Raw genomic sequence first — 19,164 nt, forward strand, 5'->3', positions numbered from 1 at the left:
TTCCTCTACACATCGATGACTTATGAGTTATGTTATCACAAACTGTTTTCGTGAGACGAGAGAAAGAGGATGTGAGCTAGACGTGAAGTTGAAATTAATATTCATGATTAAGTAACAGAGGAATAAAATGATAATGATAATTAATCACCTAGTATTAATTAATAACCTGATAACTAAAAGACAATTATGTCTGTGTTGAAATTGTTATTTAATTATGAGATAAACTCTAATAATCTATTGATCATATTTAGTGATTATGTCTTTGAACTATGAGAAAGTTGATGACTCATTATAACATAATTACATTATAAGTTATGATTATGTTTATTAGTCCTAACTACGATTTAAAACTCATCGTCAGATTCAATCTCATGGTTGAGAAACTGAATTATAGATGTGATGACGTCATCGGGTCTAATCTCATCCTCATGAGAAATTAAGACTCATGATCATAAACCCTCATGTTTCCACTTGGTTAGTGATGAAGTCATAAGTAAATGTACCCGTCATTAACAGATTTATTGCCCAGATGATAAATCGTGACGATAGGAAACAGATTTTGATTCTGATGAAACTGAAACAGATTTTATTTTCTTCGCGTGAAGGAACGAGCTTCTGAAACTGAAGCACGTCGAGTCCACAAATGGCTGGAGCGTCTTCACGTCCTCACAGGAAGTTCTTAAGAAGAGCGTCTTCAAGTCCTCACAGGAAGTTCACGTCCTCACAGGAAGTTCTTCAGACGAGCGTCTTCACGTCCTCACAGGAAGTTCACGTCCTCACAGGAAGTTCTTAAGAAGAGCGTCTTCAAGTCCTCACAGGAAGTTCACGTCCTCACAGGAAGTTCTTCAGACGAGCGTCTTCACGTCCTCACAGGAAGTTCACGTCCTCACAGGAAGTTCTTAAGAAGAGCGTCTTCAAGTCCTCACAGGAAGTTCACGTCCTCACAGGAAGTTCTTCAGACGAGCGTCTTCACGTCCTCACAGGAAGTTCTTCAGACGAGCGTCTTCACATTCTCACAGGAAGTTCTTAAGAAGAGCGTCTTCAAGTCCTCACAGTAGACGGTTCGTCCTCGTACTCCATTGAGTCACAGTCCAGTTTTATTATCCTCAGAGTTCAAAGTGAATCAGGAGAAGTTCTGATACTCTAAACTACAGACGTTAATGATGAAGTTTCCATGACGACAGAGGTTTCCTTTCCAGGCGACCGTCGTCGAGTTCGAGCAGCGACGGGAAACTGAATCACTGATAAACACTTCACTTTGAACTTTGATTCATTTTAAAATATGAAAAACATCACGAGACAAAAACTGCTCCGAGATCAGATTACCTGTCTGTCTGTCTGACTATCTCTCTGTCTGTCTCTCTGTCTGTCTGTCTCTTTGTCTGTACTGAGAAAATGTCAGCCTCAATTTATTTTGTGAAAACATCTCAAACCTTCATTCAGTGATTTTTGTTCTTGATGGTTTTTGATGTTTCCAGTTTTTTTCAGTTTGATCATTTATATTAATTTATTCAATTCTACAGTTTTCCGCAGTAATCAGATTCCAGGTGTTCGAGCTGCTGACCCTGAACGCCTCGTGGAGACAAACCAGGTCTGGGGTCTCAGCAGGGATCAGCCTAGAAGGTCTAGAGGGGACTAGAAGGTCTAGAAGGTCTAGAGGGGACTAGAAGGACTAGAAGGTCTAGAGGGGTCTAGAAGGTCTAGAGGGGTCTAGAAGGTCTAGAAGGTCTAGAGGGGACTAGAAGGTCTAGAAGGTCTAGAGGGGACTAGAAGGTCTAGAGGGGACTAGAAGGTCTAGAAGGTCTAGAGGGGACTAGAAGGACTAGAAGGTCTAGAGGGGTCTAGAAGGTCTAGAGGGGACAAGAAGGTCTAGAGGGCTCTAGAAGGTCTAGAGGGGACTAGAAGGTCTAGAAGGTCTAGAGGGGACTAGAAGGTCTAGAGGGGTCTAGAAGGTCTAGAAGGGACGGTGAGGAAGGCGGACGCCGTCCCTCTGGACAGCGGCGGACTACTCCAGTGCACCTTCATGTGGTGCCTCAGGTTGGACCTGGACGAGAAGCGTTTGTCGCAGTGATGGCAGGAGAATGGCTTCTCCTTGGTGTGGATGCGGCGGTGGCAGATGAGTTGTGTGGAGACCCGGAAGGACTTGCCACAGTCTGGGCACTGGTAGCGTTTGGGCTCAGTGTGGATCCGCCGGTGGTTCTTGAGGGACATCAGGTTGGGGAACTCCTTCTGGCAGGAGTTGCAGAAGTAGGTCCCAATCTTGTGACTGTTCTTGTGGTTGAGCAGGGAGCTGGCGTGGCGGTACGATCTCCCACACTGGTGACAGACGAAACTCCTGGAGCCACTGGAGGACGACGGACTGACATCTGAGAGGAGACACAGGAAGACGCCCCGTCAGTGATCGTCTTTATATACAGTCACTGGTCGTCTTTATATACAGTCAGTGATCGTCTTCATATACAGTCAGTGATCGTCTTCATATAGAGTCAGTGATCATCTTTATATACAGTCACTGGTCGTCTTCATATACAGTCACTGATCGTCTTTATATACAGTCAGTGATCGTCTTCATATACAGTCACTAATCATATATATATACAGTCAGTGATCGTCTTTATATACAGTCAGTGATCGTCTTCATATACAGTCACTAATCATATATATATACAGTCAGTGATCGTCTTTATATACAGTCAGTGATCGTCTTCATATACAGTCACTAATCATATATATATACAGTCAGTGATCGTCTTTATATACAGTCAGTGATCGTCTTCATATACAGTCACTAATCATATATATATACAGTCAGTGATCGTCTTTATATGCAATTTGACTCGTGCAGCAAACAGACGTTAGAAATCAGTCCGACTTTAAAACGTTTAGTTTTTCTCTTCATTATCAAACGTTCCTGACGCCTCAGCGTCACAGCGCCACCAGCTGGAAACGTTGTGAACTTAAGTGGGCGGAGGGAAAGAGGACGAGGCAAGAAGATGTGTTCAGGAGGGAGGAGCCTCACCTGACGTCTGCAGGGGGGGGGGGGGGGGGGGGGGGGGCTCTCTGTCGGTTTCCTCTGCAGCTGTCTGCTGATTGGTTCCTTCATCCCGTCATTCAAAATGTCCGCCGCTCCGTCAGGATCCTCGTGTCTGTTCATAACTTCTTCTCATTTCAGCTGAAAGAATCTTTGGTTCGTTTTGTTCCCGATTCGAAAAAAACTGTTTGTTATTGTTTGAATTAACTGTACATGAGGATTATTAATATTCAGTTTCATCAGCAGCTGATCATTTCAACGTCTGTTTGCTGGACACGCACACACAAAAAAGGATTCTTTCAGTTTCATTATTTTGTGAAACAGAATATTCCAGATTTAATTAAATCTGACTGACACTTATCATATCGTATATTATTATGACATACTTGTCGCTTACAGTTTATTGTGATATTACAGATTAAACCTCAGCGGTCACTTCATTAGGAACACCTCTGAAATCTGATCAACATGAATATTATATATTTTGTTCAAGTTTGTGTTCTAATAGATTACGATCAGCTGATTTGCTTTCAGATTTTAAATGTTGAACTCAGTTGATTTTATTTGAACAAACAGAAACAGTTTTAACTCAAATTAGTTTTTATTCAACGATTCATCAATAAAATGTGAAAAACGGATGATTATAATTTTGTCAGCTGGTGAAACTGATTCATCACAAGTTGGTTTGATTAATAAACTGATATTACATTGCTGCTCTGGATTGATTATTGATTAATGCAGATAAACTGAATCACTAACATCATCAGATAAAGATTCATTCATAGTGGTTTTTGACTCTATAGATGTGAAGTGATCAGAGAAACCAGCTGAGCAAACGTTAACGGAGACTCGACCCTCTCGGAGACTCGACCCTCTCGGAGACTCGACCCTCTCGGAGACTCGACCCTCTCGGAGAATCGACCCTCTCGGAGACTCGACCCTCTCGGAGACTCGACCCTCTCGGAGACTCGACCCCTCGGAGACTCGACCCTCTCGGAGACTCGACCCTCTCGGAGACTCGACCCTCTCGGAGAATCGACCCCTCGGAGACTCGACCCCTCGGAGACTCGACCCTCTCGGAGAATCGACCCCTCGGAGACTCGACCCTCTCGGAGACTCGACCCTCTCGGAGACTCGACCCTCTCGGAGAATCGACCCCTCGGAGACTCGACCCTCTCGGAGACTCGACCCTCTCGGAGACTCGACCCTCTCGGAGACTCGACCCTCTCGGAGACTCGACCCTCTCGGAGACTCGACCCTCTCGGAGACTCGACCCCTCGGAGACTCGACCCTCTCGGAGACTCGACCCTCTCGGAGACTCGACCCTCTCGGAGACTCGACCCTCTCGGAGACTCGACCCTCTCGGAGACTCGACCCCTCGGAGACTCGACCCTCTCGGAGACTCGACCCCTCGGAGACTCGCCAGATCATGTGGATCTAAAGGTCAGAGGCTAAAGGTCGTCAGGTGAACCTGACAAAGTGACTGAGGCAAATTGAAAACGCTTTTTTCAGCTATTTATTTTCAGTACTCAGCAGTAAGGGTTATAGAATATGGACAAGTTTTTCTGTTAAGAAATGAATTATCAAAACATAGTTTATAAAAGTGTATAGTAAGCATTACATATATATGCATGGAAACACAAAGTTAGAACTTAAAGCAAAAGAAGTTATATTTCCAAACCAAACTTTTTTTCTTCTTCTCTAAAAACTAGTTGAAATGTGGGAACGTGTTTGTTAAAAAAACACAAAACGACCTGGTGAAGGAAGCAAAGTCAAAAATAAAAATAGAGAATGTACAGTTAATATTTCTGTGTTCTAGATCACATGGACTCCTACAGCACTTGACGGTCACTGCACGGCTTTGACTCTTTTTTCTTTTTAAACTAGCATCAGTGATCCTGACGACGCCAACGCTTCCACAACAACAACTCCTCCGACAGTCGACAACGCAATTAAATAAAAAGGGAAAATAACACCAATAAATACACAAGAGGAACAGAACGGTCGTCCCTTTTTCAACGTGAGTTTGATTTGTGTGGAACAGGAAGGAGGGGGCGGGGCGGGTGGAGATAAATATGGAAGAGAGGATGATGGGAAGGCTCGACTGAGAAACACCGTCACAACATCACTTGGTTAAAAGAAAAACACTTTGCATCGTGACGCTCCAGTTGGTTCACAAGTCTCAGCTCCATGGTCTCCACAGAACAGAGGGATTGTGGGTAAGGAGGGGGAGGGGTTTACATCAACAAAGCTCTACACTCACACATCCTAAAGACTAGTGGCGTCCATTACAAGTGTTAATAATAATGATGATAATATAAATAAATGCATTCCTACAAGGATCCGTCGTCTATTTTCCTTCTTATAAAAGGTTAATGAAGGCAACACAGACCAACGACTACGACACGACGGAACAGATTTACAGCTTCTCTTCAGTCATCAGACTCGAGGGGCATGATGGGAAATCTCGTTCACACATACGGACTCAAAAGACTGAAGACAAGCCGACGACGCCCCCACACTCTGCGACGACTTGCGGTTCTGATGGTTAAAGTGAAACGTTGTTCGCCAGCTGATCCATTAAAAATGAGTTAAGTTACCTGAGGAAGTTTGAACCGACTCTGATCTTCCATGTTTATGGTGAAAATATAGATGTGGAAGAAAATCTGTCCACTCGTTCTCTTTGGAGCAGGAACAGTTCACCTCCCTGTGATGTCATCAGACGCCGCTTTTGTTTTTTGCACCGACAGGTTACGATTGTTGTTATAGATTCAAATGGCAACATCGCCCCCTGGAGTCTGGCTGCAGTACAGGTAATAAGCCCCCCCCATGTCATGTGAGGTCGTTCTTATCACTGATGTTTGATCACTTCGATTCTCATTAGTTATTTCATGATATAAAACGGGGATGAGACTGTCATGATTGACTCATGATTTGGTCGAGAGCGTGAGGGCGGGGACTCAATACCACAACTCCGCATGACAACTTAAATGGAGGGAATAGTCGGAATGGTCCGTCTTTAGCTACAGACAGTGGTTGTCAGGTGAACTGTTGCTGCTCCATAGTGAAAGAATGAAAATATTTTTTTTGCTGTCAATCATTTACACCCAAAACATGGAAACTCAGACCTGTGACAGGATGCGATTCATAGAGTGTTCGACGACACCGGCACCGCCCAACACTTCCTGTTCCCTGGTGTCGTTTGGTTCCTGTGACACTGAAGCAGGCGACGTGAGGCAGCCATGACACGTACGTAGTTAAAATCCAGTATATCTCCAGATTAAAGCTGCTGCTGAGCCCGTATGTGAGGACGAGGCATCGGGAGGCGGTCTGACAGGAAGCTGTGAGAGCGTCTCGTCTTCAACCGTAATAGCTCCCAGTCTTTGCCGACGCATGCACACGCACACACACACTTAAAGCAGACACTCTTGCGTCTCGTCTTCAACCGTAAAAGCTCCCACAAGTCTTTGCTGTCGCCCGTCAAACCATTCAGGTAGAACGAAGTGAAAATAAGCCACAGCTGTCATCTTCACCAGAACCTCCACTGCACCTACATGTCGCTCACTGGGATGAAATCAGTCTGGACTTGGTTTTAGAATATGGTTTAAAAACATTGTGACAAAGGCCACTAGAGAAAATCCCATCAAGACAAAACCACACACACACACACACACACACACACACACACACACACACACACACACACACACACACACACACACACACACACACACACACACACACACACACACACACACACACACACACACACACACACACACACACACACACACACACGTCATTAGAAACAACAGTGACAGTCGGTCTGCTCGCCACCACAGCACCGGCGGTCTGTAACAGTCTGGACTCAGTTCAGTGTCTGTGGGGTCACTTGACTCCTCGTCAGTGGTCCAGAGCTCGACAGAAGCTCAGAGGAGTGAGTCCACTACATTGTGTCGTTCTACAGTCCGAGTCCCGCCCACCTGCCTGTCAGTCAGTCTGTCCCAGGACGAGGCTCCAGAACGTTTAGAAAAGTGTGAGCGACAGTGTGTGTTTGTGTGTGTTCACGTCATGCTGGACTGAGTCTACACACCTTGTCCTTCCCACACACACACACGACAGCCACACATTAGAAATGAGGAAGAGGAGCGTGAGCAGGAGGAAGATCTGTCTCCGCACCTTCAGAAAACTTGGCATGTGACTGGCTCCCCCCCACCCCCCACAGCTTATATGAAGGGGCCGCCGGGCATACCCAGGAAGTTGGGCGCACCCACGGCCATGGGAGGGGGCGCCGTTGAGCCGCTCCAGTGCACCTTCATGTGGTGCCTCAGGTTGGACCTGGACGAGAAGCGTTTGTCGCAGTGATGGCAGGAGAATGGCTTCTCCTTGGTGTGGATGCGGCGGTGGCAGATGAGTTGTGTGGAGACCCGGAAGGACTTGCCACAGTCTGGGCACTGGTAGCGTTTGGGCTCAGTGTGGATCCGCCGGTGGTTCTTGAGGGACATCAGGTTGGGGAACTCCTTCTGGCAGGAGTTGCAGAAGTAGGTCCCAGTCTTGTGACTGTTCTTGTGGTTGAGCAGGGAGCTGGCGTGGCGGTACGACCTCCCACACTGGTCGCAGACATGGGGCTTGATGACCTCACTGTTGCCCCCACGGTTGCGGGCTTTTGCCATGCTGCCTGGGTTGAGTCCTTGCTCTTGCATCAAGGTGAGGTCGAGGCCTGATCCCCAGCCCAGCTCCTGGGAGCCCCCTGGTCGGGGCTGCTGGGTTCTGGGCTGGCGGGGCTGTGGTGTCTGACCGTGGGTGATCTCCATGTGGAGCCTGAAGCTGGCCTGCGTGGGAAAGGCTCGTTGGCAGGACCGGCAGGTCAGCTCCCGTTGCTTCTGGTGGACTCGTCGGTGGTTGTAGAGCTGCGAGGAAACACGGAAGGCCTTGCCACAGTCGTGGCAACGGTGGCGCCGTGTCTCAGAGTGGATACGGCGGTGGTTCTTCAGGGCAAGCAGGTTGGAGTAGGTCTTGAGGCACACGGCGCAGTGGTAGATGCCGACAGTGTGGGTGTTCTTATGGTTGAGGAGGGAGCTGGCATGGCGGTAGGAGCGGCCACATTGATCACATCTGTGCAGATACAAACAGAGAAAAACAAGAGGGGGAATGTGGGGAAGAGAGGAGGGACAGAAGGAAACAAAGAAAGAGATTAGCAACGGAAGGTGGTAGTTTTTTTTTTCACCATTGTAGCCAAGTTAGTCTCAAGTTACTGGTTACCACTTGTTCTATAGAATTACGAAAATATTTAACTACTCATCATGTAAGATGTTGCACATACAGGTATATGATCTGAAATCCGGCTTAAAGCTTTTAAAGAAGACTACTACAAAGTGGTGTACCATTCAAAGTTATGATTGCTAGACAGGTCAAAGGGGAGCGGACTGCTGGGGTGTGAGGGAGGGAGGGACATTCAACTGGGAGTCATGTTGGGAACTGGGAGGTATCGGGCGCTCCCTGCACTGCACAAATGGACACAAGCTTCAAACAGCTTCTTTCACATCTGAGAACAATTTCCTAAACCTTCTGTCACAGCCATCGTTTGGGTTATTCTGAATGTAGAGTGAAAACCAATCACACATGCCCATAGAACCTCAACCAAGTCGGACTATAGTTGACAGATACGAATAATAACATCTAGACGTGTGCAGTGCAGCTAGCTCCAAATACTTCCTTATCTTCCCTGTGACATCACAATGCCCCATCACATAATGGTAATTTCTAGGCTAACAAGTCAGGCCAGTGTCATGATTCTACCTGAAGAAAACAAACACACAATTTAAAGACTACAGTCAACAAAAGAACAAGAATAAGGAACACACATCAATACTTAAGAACTTTGCTAGTGTGCGACAAATACGACAAATCTGTCACAAAGTGTTCTGAGAAAACAAAGCATGAAAACATTTTATCTGAACATGAAATTCTTGATTGTAGGTAGCCTAAAAAAAACTTTAATGTGTGATAAATGCTAACTGAAAGCAAACGGGGTTGACTTATCTGGTCTCTCCACTAATTCAATTTGTCCAAACTTCAGAAAAATCCGAATTCCGGCACGCGTATGGTCCCAAGGAAGCCGGATTGGAGATCATATACCTGTAATAGACATGTAGAGACCTAAATTTATCTTCACTATTTTTTCAACTTCGAAGAATCACAAACAACTGACGAGAACTCACGTGTACCGACACTCCTCGCCCTCGCCCGTGGGTGCAGTGGCCTTCCTCCTGACTTCCATGCCTACCTGGTTGTCCCCGCAGCGGTGCCTGGCCAGACCCGACCTCCCCTGGAAACTCTTCCCACAGGTGGGGCAGCCAAAGGGGGTAGCACCCTCCTCATGGACCTTCTGGTGGTTGCGGAGGAACCTGGCCAGCCGGAAAGCTTTTCCACATGTGTGGCAGATATGCTTCTTACGCTGCGTGTGGATGCGCATGTGGTTGCGTAGCGCCATGTAGTTGGTGTAGGGCTTGTCGCAGAAGTTGCATCGGAAGTTGCCCGTCTTGTGGGTGTGCTTGTGGTTCAGCAAGGAGCTAGCGTGTTTGTAAGCGCAGCTGCAGAGGTCACAGGCATAGGGTCTCTCATCGGAGTCCAGGTCCACTGAGCTCCTTTCCATGCTGATGTTGGTGGAGCTGTTGGTGGAGGACGATGATGGCAGATGCTGGGCTGGACAGTCGTGGGCTGCGAGCAAATCAGCCGTGGCAAAGCCTTCACAGCAGCCATCGCATTCAAAATCCATCTGGGCCCCAGGGCCCTGTGGGCCTTTGCACAGGCCAGCTGTAGTGTGGGTAGATAGCTGCCTCTGAGTGCGGAAGCCCTTGCCACACTCTTGGCAGTTGTGCTTCTTCTGGGCAAAGTGGAGACGTAGGTGGTTTTTCATTGCCAGTCTGTTGGGGTACGTAGAGTTGCAAACATTGCAGTGGTACTCTCCGATTTTGTGGAGGTTCTTGTGATTGGCGAGGCTGCCTGCATGTCTGTATGTCTTTCCACATTCTTCACAGGCAAACGGCCGCCGTCCGCTTTCAGCAGGGTCAAACTTCTGAGGCCTGGAAGTTCCAGCTGAAGAGTAGGGCTTCTTGAACCCTTGGTGGCTGTATTTGACACCGATTGCATGGCCCTTTGATGACTCCCCTCTCATTGTCTGCATTTGAGATGGGCCTGGCTGTTGAAAGCGGGAACCGTTTGGGCCGGTCCGAACAAGACCTTTTGCCCGATGCTCCTCGTGGAGACGGAGGTGGTTGATCAGCTGCTTTTGGATCTTGAAGGCCTTACCACATTCTTCACACTTGTGCCTGCAGCAGGAATGGGCAGAGATGAAGAAAACAACATAGTCTCCGCAAACACATGAAGCTAATACTTTTCAACCAATTTCAGGGCAGCAGTGGTATTTAACGTATCTGCCCCCCCCTTGTGGATGCTATTATTCTATGCATTATGGCCAAAAGGTCAAATTCTTTGTAGGGTTGGCAGTCTTGGTATGAGGTTAGGATCAGCAACTGTAGTACTGGCACACGTTGATGCAAATGTGATGAAGTGATGTAGCAGTTGTAGTTTGTGTCCACAGAAGTAAAATTCAAATGTTTATCAAAATCTTTGGAACAAGCTGCTGAATTAAAATTTTGTACAAACGACAACTCCAACCTGGTAAGACAATTAGCTTTTCTAATTAGCTTTTCAATGGACTTTCTTTACCCCTATGACAAACTCAGACAACAGCTACTTAAACATGTGTATCAAGTAGCATTGTCTATAAAATGGAAAACATCTGCTCAAAACAATGAAAAGTATCAGAATCCTACCGTTTCAGATCAAAGTGGGTCCTTTGGTGGTTCTTTAGAGCCAGCAGGTTGTAGTAGCGTTTCTGGCACACCAAGCATCGAAACACTCCAGTCTTGTGGGACTTCTTGTGGTTGAGGAGTGAACAGGGATGCCTATAACCTCGTCCACATTGGTCGCACTTGTGGGGCTTTTCACTTTGGTCAAGCATAGGCCTACGTCCATCTCCGCCAACATCACGGCTCCCTCCGGCGACTGCACCGCCAACACCGTCTCCTCCAGACATCCCTTTTGCTCCATTCAGGCCCTGCTTGCTCAGTGAGCTGCCACGATTCTTACCAGGGCACAGGTGGGTGATGAGGTGGTGGCGGTCAGCAAAAAACATACCACAGTCAACACAAATGTGGTTACGCCCGTCCATTTTGTCATTGCCATTAGCTGAGCTACCTCCAATAGCCTGTTGCTGGCCATCTGGCCTTTGGGGGCCATGGACTAACTGGTGATTCAGCAGGTCCTGCTTCCTGGAGAAGCTCTGGCCACAGGTAGAGCAGATCATTCTCCACTCCTGCTCCAGGTTGGAAGGTCCTGGTCCAGTCGGGTTATTGGCATGGCTGCGCAGGTGGCTCCTGAGAGCTCTGAGGCTAGCGTAGTGGTTGCCGCACACAGAGCACTGATACACTTCTCCATCATCATCGTCATCCTTGCTTCCCATTCTCTTGCCTCCACTCTGGGAGTACTGTCGTTGGCTGCCGCCTTGTTTCAGGCTGCTAGAGCTTCCAGCAGGCAGAGATGTTCCACTCGAGCTGTGGTAGTTCATGTTCCCCATGAAACCATTGGACATGTTGCCCTGCTGCTGTGGCTGCTGGGCATGGCGGGGACACATGTGTGACTTGATGCCAGATACATCTCCATACATCTCACCACAGTCAGCACACACATGTCTGTCGGCCTGACGGTGCGCAGAGTTGCTCTGGGAAAGTGAGCTGCCATCAAAGCGATCATGGAACTCCAGAGAGTCCAACCCACTGCTGTGACCGCCATCTGGTACGAAGTGGGCAGCATCGCCAAGATTCCCAGGCAGTGAGATCGGAGTGGTGGCACCACTACCTTCCTGCACATAGCTCTGCTGGGAGTCCAGAGTCAGCGGCTCTGGAGAGAGCCAGTCATTGCTGTCGTTATTAATAGAATGGTTGGAGGAACGCCCCTTGTGGCTTCGCAGGTGGCTGTGTAGCGCTGCCAGGTGAGGGTACTGCTTACAGCAGATGGTGCACTGGTAGTGGCCTGTCTGATGGCAACGTTTATGGTTCACAAGACTTCCTGCATGCCGGTAGCTTTTTCCACACTCCCCACACTTAAAGCGCCGCTCTCCGTCATCTGGAGAATTGGCCTGGGGCACACGGCCTCCAGAGGGAGAAGACACCGAGCCCTGGGAACCAGAACTGAGTGTGTCCGAGTTGAGGATGCTGTCCGGACCGTGGGAACCAGGGTGGGGATCATGGGTTAGATAGTGGACCTTCAAGGTCTCCAGATCTGGGTGTCCTGCGCCACAGTATGCACATGTGTAGATGGGATTGTTTACTGGAGGGCCCATTATGGGGTCATAGGGACCTCTCTTGTCACTGGGCAGAGGTGGCAGTGGCAGGGGGTCCCCCAAAGCCGGCGTGTACGCTGGGGATCGGACTGCACTCAGATTGTGAGCCATGATGCCTGGGAAACTGCGTGGTAGGCCGAGGGCAGGCGAAGCTGAGTTGTGCAGCAGGATGTGCTCTTGGAAGTCGGCCTTATTTGGCAGCGCTATCTGGCACAGGTGGCAGAAGCAGGAGGCAGAGTCGTTACTCTGGGATGACTGAGTGCCACTGCTACGCTGCGAGCTGTGGAGGCTGCTGCTGCTGCTGCTCACCATTGATGCCCCGGGGGTCTTGAACTTCGAGTGAGTTCTCTCGTGACTGTTTAGTGCAGCCAGGTTGCTGAATTGTTTGAAACACACAGAGCACTTATAAGTTCCTTGTTGGTGACACTTCTTGTGGTTCACCAGACTACCGTGATGCCGGTAGGTTCTGTCACACTGATCACACTTGAATGGTCTGTCCCAAGCTTCGTCAGATTCAGGGGAGCCTTTTTTTCCGTGGTCGTCTGTCTCGTGGCTTTGTAGGACACTATGTCCCATACCACTATTATTCAAATGGGAGCGGCCAAACCCGTCGGAGAGGTCCTGGGCGAGACCGTAGTCCCTCTCGTCGTGGCCTGCTTCTTCAGGTACTTCTTCACTCTCTTCTTCTGCGTGTGCACTGCTGGGGGACAATGTATGTATACGAAGGTGGTTCTTCAAAGCTACAGCGTTGGGTAGGGTTCGGGTACAAACAGGACACTGGAATGAACCCACTTCATGAGACTTTTTATGATTGGCTAAGCTAGCCGCGTGCTTGTAAATTCGACCACACTGTTCACACTCAAAACGTCCGGTATCTTCTTGCTGATAATGTGCTTTCATATGCTCTAGAAGACTTGGAGTACTCGGGCAAACCATATCACACTCTTTACAGGGGAATCCCTTGGCACGACTCATATCATGCATTGCCATAGTACTCTACAGCAAACGAGTTGGAGAGAATCACGGCTCACTACACAGCAATGAACAGTGATACAAGGCGGGGGGGGAGGAACAGAGGGGCTTAGCTCTTTAGCTGAGGGCAAAGACAGTGGCCATTTCCTGCCCAAGAGCTGTCACTGCAGGTCCAGCCAATCAGGCCCCACCCTGGGAGGTGGTGGCCCTGTGGGGGTCACCCTAGCCAATGAGGAATAACTGTGGAGACAAGAAGAAAAGGAAAATGGTTACTTAAGAAAGTGAAGTCCCAATTTTAGCTTGAACGTAGCCCCCATTCAAACCAAAGACAGACAATCATTGATATACATTGACTGTATATGAAGACGTTCAGAGACTGTATATAAAGACGACCGGTGACTGTATATAAAGACGATCAGGGACTGTATATAAAGACGATCAGTGACTGTATATAAAGACGATCACTGACTGTATATAAAGACGATCAGAGACTGTATATAAAGACGATCAGAGACTGTATATAAAGACGATTGGTGACCGTATATAAAGACGATCGGCGACTGTATATAAAGACGATCGGCGACTGTATATAAAGACGATCAGGGACTGTATATGAAGACGATCGGTGACTGTATATAAAGACGATCAGAGACTGTATATAAAGACGATCAGTGACTGTATATAAAGACGATCAGAGACTGTATATAAAGACGATCAGAGACTGTATATAAAGACGATCAGAGACTGTATATAAAGACGATCACTGACTGTATATAAAGACGAGATCGGTGACTGTACATAAAGATGATCAGTGACTGAATATAAAGACGATCAGTGACTGTACATAAAGACGAGATCGGTGACTGTACATAAAGACGATCACTGACTGTATATAAAGACGATCAGTGACTGTATACAAAGACGATCGGCGACTGTATATAAAGACGATCAGTGACTGTATATAAAGACGATCAGAGACTGTATATAAAGACGATCAGAGACTGTATATACAGTAAAGACGATCGGTGACTGTATATATAGACGATCTTTAAAAGATTAAAGTGGTGATTTCATGTAATCTGATTACAGATTAGCCTGTTAAAACTGTCACAGGCCTGGACTCATTTTAATCACGATGCATCTTTAAGAAATATTGATCCTATAAGTGTGTGTGTGGGGGTTTGTGTGTCTGGCCCAGTTATAATTCACTGTTTGACTTTATTTCATCACTAGAACAGAGATGTTGGATTATTCATGATAAAATACAACGATGCATCAATTCACATTTTTTCTTGATGTTTGTTGACGTGTGGTTACGTTTCTGTTTCATTTGGATCATTTGGCCTGAGAAGATATTAAAATGATTAATGATATCGACATGATGATCAGTGGTGACTTTCTGAGCTCTGAGCTGTGGAGGCGTGTCCTTCACCACCAAGAGGAAATCTGAGGCTTCAAAATGACAAATCAAGTAAATCTTGTTTTTAAATTTCATTATTATAAAGATTATTGCATCTTCTGATGCCAATAATCATAATAATGTGATGATTTTCTCTTTTGAACATGGCCGACAGTATCGTCTCCGCTCCACATGCCCTCATCATAAGTTTTCATTTGTTCTATGACGGAACACAAAACAGCAAATCCTAATTTTGAATATTTGACTAGTTTCATAACTTTTTCTTAAAAATTTTTTTTAATTAAACAAAATGAAATAAAAGTTTTTTTTATAACAAGGTGATGGGATAAAATGAATCTGTGTTGAACACAGTGTCCTGAAACCGGTACAATGACTTTCAAGGACACCTGGAACCTTTTCCAGGTGCCGTAGATATACAGGAACTACTGGAAGCTTCTCAAGGAATCATCTCAGAAACAGTGAAGACTTGATTTAGATCTTAGAGAGAACCTCCTGAAGAGAACCTGGAACATACTCAAGGATCCCAGGTGACCCTGGAACATGTTCAAGGGCAGTGGCACAGTCTGAGAAACACTGGACAACTCCGCACAAACCTCGGGGCCTTTGCGAGGCCCCTGAACGCATCACGGTTGGTGCCAATATTGGAGTAAAAAATTCTAATAACAATAAATATATTTTCAAAGAGTTTTCAATGATTCCTAGGATGTTGTTATCAAAATCTTATGGCAAAGAAATATAACGGAGGTTTGATAATTTACAGTTTAACCATACACTTTATTAGATATAAAAAGAAAACAAACAAATAAAAAGAAACAAACATTCACAATAATGTTCAAAAAACAACAACAATAAATGTTATAATGAAAGTTTTCATATCAGTAAACTGATATATCGGCCACTGGATATGAGACTTTAAATCTGAATTTATGTTTTACATTTTATGTAAAATAAATGTTTATTTTCATGATTCTAACTATTTATTTGGTTATATTTAATTTTTTTTCAATTTACAGTTATTTATAATTAAGTTTGTGGTTATATATATATATATATATATATATATATCAGGATACACACACACACACACACACACACACATGTATATATCGGTCGATGTATGGTATCTGGAATCTTGTGCTCTCATATCGATATCGGCCGCAAAAGATGCATATCGGTTGGCCGTACAGTAAGCACTGATACACACTCAGATCAGCTGGTTCTTATGAACCAACAGAAACATTGGCCGGACGCCAAAAAAACTCAGTCACTCAGTTCAGTCACATCATGACACACACACACTTTTCTACAGCCTCCTTCAAACACAGTTTTAATTCTGAGACATTAAACATGTCTGGTTTTATTAATAATAATAATAATTTGTGCCAGTAATCAAAAAAAAAACTCTCAAACTAACGAACTTGTGTTCTTCTGCTTCATTTTAATCTTTTGATTTAAAGTGTTTGTTCTGTCTCATGGAACAAAATCCCGTTTAAACTCTGGTACGATATCATTTTAAAATATGAGACGAGTACAAAGTATGTGAAAAAACAACAGTGTTATTTACACTTAACAATTATGATAATTACTAATAGTTAATAAGTCAATTTAAAGTTTGAGCTGATAATAAATTAAGTTATTTAGCTCTAGTCTTACTGCAAGATATTTATCATATTAATTTCACATTGCGCTTGATTTCAGCAAGCAAAGCGACATGTAGATACATTTCAGACGTAATGAATCATAATTTATCATTGCATCTGTGTGAATATGAAATAAAGTGTGTCAGTAGTTTCAGGGTTGGTGGATTCAAAGTCTATAGATATCAGACTTTTATTATACAGAATAAACCACACAGAAAGGATTTGCATTAATGTTTATATTTTACATCATAAAGAAAAACAATAATTCAAGTTCTGTATATTTGTGTTTTCTTCTTATTTATAGTTAAGTTTAGAAAAATATAAAGAGTCGTTACATTTCTTTGTCACAGGGGTTTGATGAGTTCACCCTAGGAGTCATTGGTAGATATACAAACATATACATATATATATAATGTGTGTATACGTGTGTGTGTGTGTGTGTGTGTGTGTGTGTGTGTGTGTGTGTGTGCGTGTGTGTGTGTGTGTGTGTGTGTGTTTAATGAGCAGGTGACCACCAGGCTCCTGCAACTGATTCACTCTCTGACAACGATTTGGATTCAGTTTAATGTGATTTCACTGTTTTTCTTCTTCGGTGGTTTCACGGACACGATCCTCCTGATAATCAATAATCACAATCAACAATAATCTGCTTCAGGGTCTCATGTGGTTCACAGACGGATCAGAACCAGGGTCAGCAGCCCATCCTCATCATCCTCATTCTCCTCCTCATCATCATCCTCCTCCTCTTCTTCTTCCTCCTTCTCATCATCCTCCTCCTCCTCCTCACCCTCCTCATCATCCTCCTCCTCTTCCAAATCCTCCTCACCCTCCTCCTCTTCTTCTTCCTCCTTCTCATCATCCTCCTCTTCCTCCTCCTTCTCATCATCCTCCTCCTCTTCCAAATCCTCCTCACCCTCCTTCTCATCATCCTCCTCCTCTTCTTCTTCCTCCTTCTCATCATCCTCCTCCTCCTCCTCTTCTTCCTCCTTCTCATCATCCTCCTCCTCCTCCTCCTCCTTCTCATCATCCTCCTCCTCTTCCAAATCCTCCTCACCCTCCTTCTCATCATCCTCCTCTTCCTCCTCCTTCTCATCATCCTCCTCCTCTTCCAAATCCTCCTCACCCTCCTTCTCATCATCCTCCTCCTCCTCCTCACCCTCCTCCTCTTCCTCCTCCTCCTTCTCATCATCCTCCTCCTCCTCCTCACCCTCCTCCTCTTCCTCCTCCTCCTTCTCATCATCCTCCTCCTCTTCCAAATCCTCCTCCTCCTCCTCCTCCTCTTCCTCATCCTTCTCATCTTCCTCCTCCTCTGAGCTCGTGATCATGTAAACAAGCCGAGTGCGTCTCGTCGAGCCCGGACTCGAACCCCCGGTGTCAGCGGCCCCTCCGCTGCTCCCTCATCTCCACATGTGAACCTCCTCCGGCCGCTCGGGGCTCGTCTGCCGGGCAGGGCTCCCTGACCTTGGCCCGTCTCCTCTCGGTCGGGTTCAGCCTCAGTGTGACTCCACCGGGACAAAGCGGCGCATCTCCCCGCCGACATTTCCTTCGACCCACTCCCCGATGTACCCGCGGGGAGTGGGCCCGCGCCTCGGCCGGGCACCGGGGCCGGGCACCGGGGAGCACCGTGTCTTTGTCCGTGGTGGTCGTCGACACGCCGCTCGGCGGAGCGGGGCGACACCTCCGGCCATCAGCCTCTTCACTGAGACTCGACTCCGTCGGAAAATGGCTGGCGAGCCGCCCCCTCCCCCTCCCCCTCATGCTAACGAGCTAGCCTCGTTTTCTGAGCCCCACAAACAGCCGCTAGCATCGGCTGCACCCGAACACTCACACGGGCCCAACGACTCGGAACCGCCGCGGAGCCTCGAGTCGAGCGACCCGCGTCACTGAGCCCGTTCACATTCAACTCGTTTCGCGGATCAAACGGTGAAAACAGACGATCCCGGTCGAGCTCGCGTTAGCGTTAGCATCGGCTAGCGAGCAGAGCCGCCATCAGAGACGCGGTGAAAACGGAAGTTCACAACAACAAAACACAAAACAACAACAACTCGCAGCTGCGCGGATTAAAAACACGCGCCGGAGGATTTTTCCCGTCAAGTGGATCCACGCGCCCCGAGGGGCCGCGGCCGGAGCTCGGCGCTGCAGCGAGCAGTTAGCATCCCGCGGCTAGCCCCGAGCTACACAAAGATCTCGACACACCGCGGGAACACTCGTCTTTCTGCCGCTCTGCGCGGCGCACTTACCCCTCAGATGGCCTCCGTGCCCGCGAGGTGAGCGGCGCTCGGCGTGCGGACGCACAGTGTGCGCGGTTCACGGCTTCGACATGCTGATTAATTTCTCCTCCTCCGTTCGACCGCCGACTTTTTGCTTCTCGGTCTTTTTTCCCTCCGTCGCTCGACGGACTTCCTGCCGCTGCCGCTGCTAACGAGCGGCGCTGGTGAGGAGCGCACACGGCGCCGCGTCATCATGCGCAGGACGAGACTCCAGCAGCGACAGAAGGTCGGTTCGACTCGACTCGGCCCGGTTCGACTCGACTCTACTCGGCCCGGTTCGAGTCGACTCTACTCGGCCCGGTTCGAGTCGACTCGGCCCCGGGTTCGACTCGGGCCCGGGTTCGACTCGACTCGGGCCCAGTTCAACTCGGCCCGGGCCATTTGACACGGAACGTGGACGTTGTGCGGTTCGAGCCGAGCTGCTG

The 19,164-nt window shown here is 47.2% G+C and overlaps 1 protein-coding gene across 2 annotated transcripts; it reads right to left on the reverse strand.

Annotated features, from left to right (window-relative positions):
- Window positions 1–500: 500 nt before the first annotated feature.
- On the reverse strand, window positions 501–18,950 carry si:dkey-89b17.4 (zinc finger protein 646). Of its 2 annotated transcripts, none has more exons than XM_035615754.2 (5): window positions 18,710–18,948; window positions 10,870–13,649; window positions 9,253–10,362; window positions 7,284–8,146; window positions 501–2,366 (listed from the first exon to the last, which is right to left on the reverse strand). In XM_035615754.2, exons 2-5 carry the CDS (start codon window positions 13,425–13,427, stop codon window positions 1,936–1,938), a joined length of 4,962 nt encoding a protein of 1,653 aa, XP_035471647.1. In that variant the 5' UTR covers window positions 13,428–13,649; window positions 18,710–18,948; the 3' UTR covers window positions 501–1,935. The 2 variants fall into 2 exon arrangements, with proteins under 2 accessions (XP_035471647.1, XP_047184172.1); XM_047328216.1 differs by lacking the exon at window positions 501–2,366 and adding an exon at window positions 3,340–4,468 and having other exon boundaries at window positions 18,710–18,950.
- Between the last annotated feature and the right edge of the window lie 214 nt (window positions 18,951–19,164).

This window comes from Scophthalmus maximus, chromosome 17 (genome assembly GCF_022379125.1).
Source record: "Scophthalmus maximus strain ysfricsl-2021 chromosome 17, ASM2237912v1, whole genome shotgun sequence".
Classification (NCBI taxonomy): domain Eukaryota; kingdom Metazoa; phylum Chordata; class Actinopteri; order Pleuronectiformes; family Scophthalmidae; genus Scophthalmus; species Scophthalmus maximus.

Coding starts and splice junctions, on each gene's coding strand:
- si:dkey-89b17.4 (XM_047328216.1), bottom strand. CDS start 13,427: ATGGCAATGCATGATATGAGTCGTGCCAAGGGATTCCCCTGTAAAGAG. Junction 10,363..10,869: donor ACCCACTTTGATCTGAAACG/GTAGGATTCTGA, acceptor TTCCTGCTGCAG/GCACAAGTGTGAAGAATGTG. Junction 8,147..9,252: donor GGCGAGGAGTGTCGGTACAC/GTGAGTTCTCGT, acceptor GTATCTGCACAG/ATGTGATCAATGTGGCCGCT.